The 7,372-nt window shown below is 41.9% G+C and overlaps 1 protein-coding gene across 1 annotated transcript in view; it reads left to right on the plus strand.

Annotated features, from left to right (window-relative positions):
- The window catches only part of LOC102676464 (protein apterous-like), a 50,736-nt gene that overhangs the window by 823 nt on the left and 42,541 nt on the right, over positions 1 to 7,372 (plus strand). Inside the window, exon 1 of the mRNA XM_031509667.1 lies at positions 1 to 77. This exon is cut by the window's left edge and continues 823 nt beyond it. Within this exon, the coding sequence (XP_031365527.1) occupies positions 30 to 77 (48 nt within the window). The 5' untranslated portion in view covers positions 1 to 29. The remainder of the gene's footprint in view (positions 78 to 7,372) is intronic.

Genomic DNA, 7,372 nt, shown 5'->3' on the forward strand with positions numbered 1-7,372 from the left:
GGAACTACCCCGTGACAGCAGCCACCCTGATGGGAGTGTATGAGGAGCGCGCCCCTCCTACCACCGGCATGCACTGGGTGAGTGTCATCCCTCTGTTTCTTCTTTGCTTATTGGCCGTGTACGCATCACGGAACCATCGAGAGGGGTCCTTTGTCACGCTGGGCCTCCGTCATCACGATCCTTGCCCTTTCGATCCTTTCATCTCTCCTCCTCGACACTTACGCCTCGAGAGGAGGCGTTTTTTTTTTACAATTTCCAGTAGAGGTAAGGGGGATTTTGTCGTTTTGCTAAACTGAGATTTGAAGATGTATGGTCCGTCGATAGTAGCCGGGCAAAATATTTACTTATTGAATTTCATATTTTTCGGTATCTTGTTTACTAAGAAGATCGTACTACTACGTACAATTCTTCGAAATTCTATATCGTACAATAATATACAATATCTATTACGTTCTTACTCGTCCAAATATCCTTGTCTCGAAAGCGAACAACAACTCGTCGCTTTCTACATCAAACAGATTAATCACTCCGCTTCGAAAATCACTCCTATCCGAATATCCAATTTCCACCTGTCCCTTGAACATAAACTTTCCCTTTTCCCTCTATCACTCTTACTTACCTCTACTCCGAATATATCAATCCACGCCTTCGAAGATCGCCTCCAAGTTTCATTCAGCGTTCCGAGTTTTAAATCCTCTCTAATTAAAACCTCGAGTCGCGGAGGATAAGGGCGCCGCCCGATGGTAGTTCTCGGTACCTTGTTGCCGTTAATGGGTACAAATCCTAGCCGGATAATTCGATCCAACGATTTTATTGCCTCGGATTCCGTAATTGGAATATTGGCGAGTCGTGGACGAGTCCGACGCTTATCGGTATAACAGCCGGCTGATATATTCGTCGGCCGAGCGTGGAACGGGTTCCATGGATTCGCGACGTTGTAGATCGTCGCACGAACAGAAGAAGAAAATAAAAAGAGAAAGAAAAAAAGAAAAACCCGGTTCGACGACAGATCTGCTCGCGTACACGCCGTGCCGGATTTGACGGATCGCCGAGGTGAATTTTTCGAATGTCACCTGCGTAATGGATCGCGACACGCGAATTCGAGTCGCGCCCCTGGTCCGTTTAATTGATATTCCTCTGAAAGGGGGTTGGAGATTCCGATCGGCTAAGAGGTGCGCATTTTTCTTTCTCCATCCAGGCTCCAAGTATTTTGATACGCGAATTTTTCTTGGATTCAGAGGCGAGAGATTTTATCGGCATGGATGACATAAATTTCGGAGGTATATATATATATATACATATATAGATATTTCAATGTAAGATATAGGTATAGTCGTAGATTTGGTAGAATTAGTAAAGTGGTTAAGATGAACAGAGTAGATACGATTTTATTCGTGGAAATTCTTCGAGATATTGAATTGTCAGAATTAATTTTTTTTTTCAAGAAGGAATCGTTATCGCGTTGTTCGTGACACTCGATTGGTTTCGATGATGGAGAAAAAAAATTATCGCGTCGCGTGTTCTGGCCATGATTTTTCGTGAAGTTGTTATATATATATATATTTTATACACGCGTATATCTTTCTTCTTTCGTGGCAGCAACGAGAATATGCGAACACTTTTTCCAAGCAAAAAATATGAATGAACGTCTTTATATTGTTTACTTCGAATAAAAAAGAAACGATAAAACGATGTTACACAGTGAAGTTGAACTCCGAGGCAAATATCTCGTATCTTGAAATTATCTTCTTAAACTTCACTGTTTAATAAATTTCCACGGGTTATCGGATTGTACATGCGCGTACACTCGTATCTCGCACGATGATAGAGAAAATATTACCTAATCAATTTTTACAAATTTTTAGAAACAGAGAATCGAAATTTCTTTCTCTTCTACGCGAAATCCGTGAAACCGAAAGGGAGGAAAGGAAACGCGATTTCGAGGAGTGACGTCCGCTCCTTCAACTTACGACGGTTCGAAGCTGTGTCGAGCGAAATGTACGATCAGCGAAACCGGCGTTCATCTTCGAGGAATGTTAATTCCGTTTTAAACGACTGGTGAATGGCTGCGCCGTTAACGGGTACACCTTGTAAACAAACGTAATTGATTGTTCCGTGTCACCGCGATGCTCGCTAATTGAACCGATGCATTAACTCGTGGGTAACGCGGGCGAAACGAGGTGGATGTAAAACGCACGCTCTTCCCGTCCTTTCCTTCCTTATTTTCCTTTTTCCTCTTATTTTTCTTCCCCGAACGAAATTGAGTTTTAATCGAAACCGATATAAAACCGATCACCGAACCAGATTTCCGAACGAGACTTTCATTCATTCTCGAACTCCTTTCCGTCTGAACTCGAATATGCGTCGGGTTCTTAGGAATTAAACCGCGAAATTCGCCACGAAATTCACATCGAAAAGAAGGATATCGACAATTTGTTTTACGAGACGCGTTGCGCGTAAATTATTTTTATTTATATTTATTTTGGAAATCGTTAATCGCGGCCGAGGAAGAGATTGACGTTTTATTTTTTCATCGAATTTTATTAACGCGATAACTCGTCTTGTACCAACATCGTCCTCTTTTTTTCTTTTTCTTCAATTTTCGTGGTAAACATTATGTTAATTCCAATTCTACAATATATATATATTCATCCATAATCTCAGAAAATATATTATACGCCCGAAAACGAATTTCTTACTTCGTAACACGAAATTTTTTCCACGCGCGCCTACTCAATTTTAACGAGCCTGTATAATACCTTCTTCTTCTTGCAAAAACTCATCTCGTAAAAATATTCTCCATCCTCGAAAATTCCGCCGTTCTGAACAAAATCGATCCTCTTTCCCCCGAATTTCGTCAACCTCCGTCCATCCTCGAGACGAGACGAAAATTCCTTCATCCTCGAGAAATTCCTTCACCAAGTTCGTTCGTTCGGTTCAAACTTCATCTTCGGATCTTCTTCCTGCGAAATTTCCGAGGAGAGAGGTTTCGAGGGAGGAGGGAGGCAGGGGATACGTACGGCGGTAAATATTTTGTTGAAGGAGGAATCGGTGGCCGATTAAAAGGCATATCGCGGAGGCGCCGCGTGCGTTAACCGTCCCCAATCTTGCTCGCAACGATTGTTTTATCGCCGCGAATGGCGCAGCGTTTCTCGGTGTCGTCGGGCCGCCCGATTTTCTGGTTGCGCAACCCGCGGATTTTCCTCCCTCTTTCGCGTCTGCGCGCGCGAGAATAATTCGATCTCGCGACGGGGGGGCTATACGGCGAAAATAAATAACAATTTCCGGGACAACCGCGTGAATTACGAGCTCGGGTGGACTTTTCACGCGTGTAACGGAATTATATACGTCGAATAATCTTGTTAGCCCGTCGACGTTTAACGGTCGATCGAGGTGGCGGCGAGGTTATATCATTGGATTGGAAAAAGTGATTGAAAGAGTTGGACAGAGTTTTACACGACGTTCTCTTTGACAAGTTGACGCGTTGGTTCGAGGAATTTGAGAGCGTGTATAGATGGGTTGGTCTTTGATACTTTCGATTACTTATTTTATTATTGTATGCGTAAATTAGAATAGGAATAGTTCGGGGTTTTCTTCTTGTGCGAACAAGAGACTCGTTGGAGAGGAGAGAGATTGAAAAATATTCGTCGAGTGCCGTTCCTACGTTGTGTCTATGTTGTATCGCACAATTTCGATATTTCAATAATAATTGAATGGTTTACCAGCTTCAAAATTTCCTCGACGAGCTGTTCAAACTTCCTTCGAACTCCTCCAATCCCCTCCCACAGAAATGACCACTTATCTCACTTTCTCTTTCCTCTTTTCAAATTTTTCAAAAATACTTCTTCGTTCTGAAATCGCTTCTTAAACCGTTCCAAACCAACACCCAAATCACTTTTCACCGTTTCTCGTTTCCTTTTACTTTTCTCCAATTTTTTTTTTTCGAAATCATTCCGACCTATCGTCAAATTACAATTGTCCCACCACAATTCTCTCCCCTCTTTTCGCAGAGATATTCAACTCCTTTTCCAACCTCTTCAAACTTTCTCAAACCTCAAATCTCTTTCCTCGAATAATTAAAAAAAAAAAAAAATCTTTTCGATCAAAAAAAAAAAAAAAAGAGAAAAACGAAAGTTCTCGGCTTCTATCCTCGATAAGGTCCCTCCCCGATTTTCACTGGAATTATATTGGATCGCCGTCGCGGCGCGTATTCGGCGTCGTTTGGTCTCAGGACGCGTTCGATCTTTTTCAATGCACGCGGCCGGACGCGTGCGTCAGCGTGGAGCCGGACGAAGAGAGTGTGATTATTGTAACTTCGATGAGATAAGGGCGACGTGGCACGAACGTGTCTGCCCGTGATAGTGGTCCGTTTGTGTCGAGCGTAATTTATTAGCCGGCCCGGCCGAGATATATCCGCCGCGCCACGGCGGTCATCGCGGCCCGAATGTTTAATAAGCGCTCGCCCCCATCGATCTTTTGTTGTTTATTTACGGCATGCACGAACGATATGCACATACTTTGGCGAAACTGTCCACCAGACGTCCATCCTCCAACGAACTTTGTCGCATTTCTTCCGCGTTTCTTTTTCGTTCGTTGAACAGAATTCTTCCAATTTTTTTTTCTTTTTTTCCTTTCTCTTTCTTCGTTTCTACGAAGATATTCCTCTCGTTTAAATAATAAAATGTTGGAAAGAAAGGGTAAGAAACTTTTTTTCCAATCATTTAATTTTTCCACGATTTTATTTCGAGGGCCACGGATTTTTGCGACAAGCGGCAAAATTCGTGAAAAGTCGGGTCGGTCCAATTTATCGCACTTGTTAATCCTCCAAGAGCCTTGTTCACCGAAGATTCTCGGGAATAAAAAACCTGGCCGAGCACAATAGATCTTTTTAATCGCGGACTCCTAAATGAATTCGCTCTTTCCCTCGCGATAAATTTATTATTCAACGAACAGGAAATTCGTTTCTCACCTCGTTCGACCTTCCGGGGAGGGGGCAGGGGGGAAAAATTTCTCTCCGCGTTTTCACTTTTTTTCAACGATATCGCAAAAAAAAAAAATACAAGTATAGCAAGCGCGCGTTACGTTTCCTTCCCGATTTTCTTCGAGGAGGTCGAGGAAAACGCAAGAAGACCTTTTTTCTTTCGAAATTTCTCCGAGATGCATGAACGAGTGCGCGCAAAATGTCCGAGAAAATTCAATTTTGTCGTTTGTCGAGCCGAATGCGTCATTGTGTCGCGAAATTTTCGAAACCCGTCACGGCACGTCGCAACGTTTACTCATGCTTTCAGCGGCCCGATCACGGTTTTGCACGTGATTAATTGCGGTTGGATCGCGCGCCGTTTGGCAGAGAATACGCGATCTCTGAATTTTCGCGGAACGCCACGAGGCCGAGAGAAAGAAAACGGTATCTCGGGGTCAGGTCGCGATTCTTGGCCTCCCCGACGTGTATCTCATTTATGACATGGACTCTCTGTCGAAGAAGACGCGTCTCTTCGTCGACCAATTTTTTTCTTCTCTGCGTCTCCTCCATTCCTTCTCGTGATTTTTTGATCCTTCGCGCTCCAAGCAGCTTGCTTATACGTTCGCACGGTCAACTCCAAGGTTTTTTTCCTCTTCTATTATATAATTATTCGAGAGTAAAAACTTTATTTTTTTCATAAGGAGGGGGAAATCATTGTTGAGAATAAGTTTGAAAGTAATCTTCACTCTCGACACGTTATATATAGTATAGTTTCTCACTCTCGAATATATATATATTCGTCTAAAACGATAGTTTTACACGAACGTGTCTTTCTTTAATATAAAGAAAGAACGTTCCACGTACATCGTAAGAAATAGAGTAACGTTAAAAAAAGCAGATCCGTTCTCTCATCGTCGTTAATTTATATACTTCGTTTGAAAATTATTCGTCGTATCGGAATTGGACGCAATAAAAGAAAAAATATCTTGTAGAGATTTACTAGAGGAGTCGTCCAAATATTCATAATTTCCCGATTGTCGTTACGTACTCGTGGAATTCGCATCGATACTCTTCTACGATTGTGCAACGATGCACCGGATGCGACGCAAGGACGACATTGTCGTATTTATAGGCAATGAAATATAATATTCCATTTTCGTTTTTTTTTTCTCTTTTTTATCGTTCTCCTCTTTTATACGGAATATAATAATACGATAATATTGATCGCAAAAAGGGGAAAAACGACTGATGGACGAAAAAGTTTTATCGGAGAGAAATTTGGAGGTTCGTCTCGATCCTCTACGAGAGAACGATCGAAGATCGAAAATACAAGGTGATTCATCGAAATTGCAAAATCGTTGAATGTTGCAATATTATTCGCATCGCGAATTAATATTCGTCGCGATCGAGATCGGCATGATGGAAAGGGAATGAGCGGCAGAAATGCGTGAAAATTCGAGCCAGATTGACGGTCGTGGTTGTGTTTCATAACGTAGATTAAAAGTCGGAAATGATAATTCGTTGTACGGGTTGAATGAAAATACTGTTTTCTGCACGATAACGTGGGAGGTCGAAGATTGATGATGATGGGTCGGTTTAAGTTTCGCTGGACACAGGGATCGATTTATCTCGCTTGAAATTAGAATTTTTTTCTTTTTCTCTTTAGTCGAGCCTAACGCGCGATGTGATCTAAAAAAAAAAAAAAAGAAAAAATAATAGATATCAATAGTACAAAAAAGTATACTTCATTTTAACACTTATATTCTATAAATTATTTAATAAGTTTATTAAATATATATATATATACATATATCCTCTTTTGGAATCTTCCTCTCTACACTTACATTTATTATCTTTCACATATATAATTTTCTCGCTCGAACATTAAAACATTAGATATAATTTTTCTCTATTACGCGACAAACATGAGATACAAACTTTCGTGAAAATTTACCGATATATATATATATATATATATTTAAATTTATTTCCTCGCATCTCAAACCCAATCTCAAAGGGGTTGGAATCTATATTTAGGAGGTGGACCGGTGACTTGTTTCTCTCGACATTTTTTTCTCTTCTCTCTCTCTCTTTCTCTCTCTCTCTCTCTCTCTTTCTTCGGCCATCCCGGCCGAATAAACGTGGTGGCACAGTAGCACACACGAGCAGCCACGTTCTAATATTTTTTTCCCCTCGTGTCGCGAGTGGCATTCGGGTCCGGCCGGTTGGTAGCCGGTCGCCGCTGAGAAGTGCAGATAGCGAGCGGTTTATCGTTTTCTCTGCGGTGTTAAGCGTCGCCCACGCGTTTTAAGAGAGAAACCACAGGCTGCTGGTGCTGCAGCCCGAGTGGACGAGGCTGTTTATTGTTATCACTATCATGGCCGGCCAAGGGAAGCTGATACGCGGCAACAC

The sequence above is a fragment of the Apis dorsata genome, unplaced genomic scaffold (genome assembly GCF_000469605.1).
Source record: "Apis dorsata unplaced genomic scaffold, Apis dorsata 1.3 scaffold_169, whole genome shotgun sequence".
NCBI classification, from domain to species: domain Eukaryota; kingdom Metazoa; phylum Arthropoda; class Insecta; order Hymenoptera; family Apidae; genus Apis; species Apis dorsata.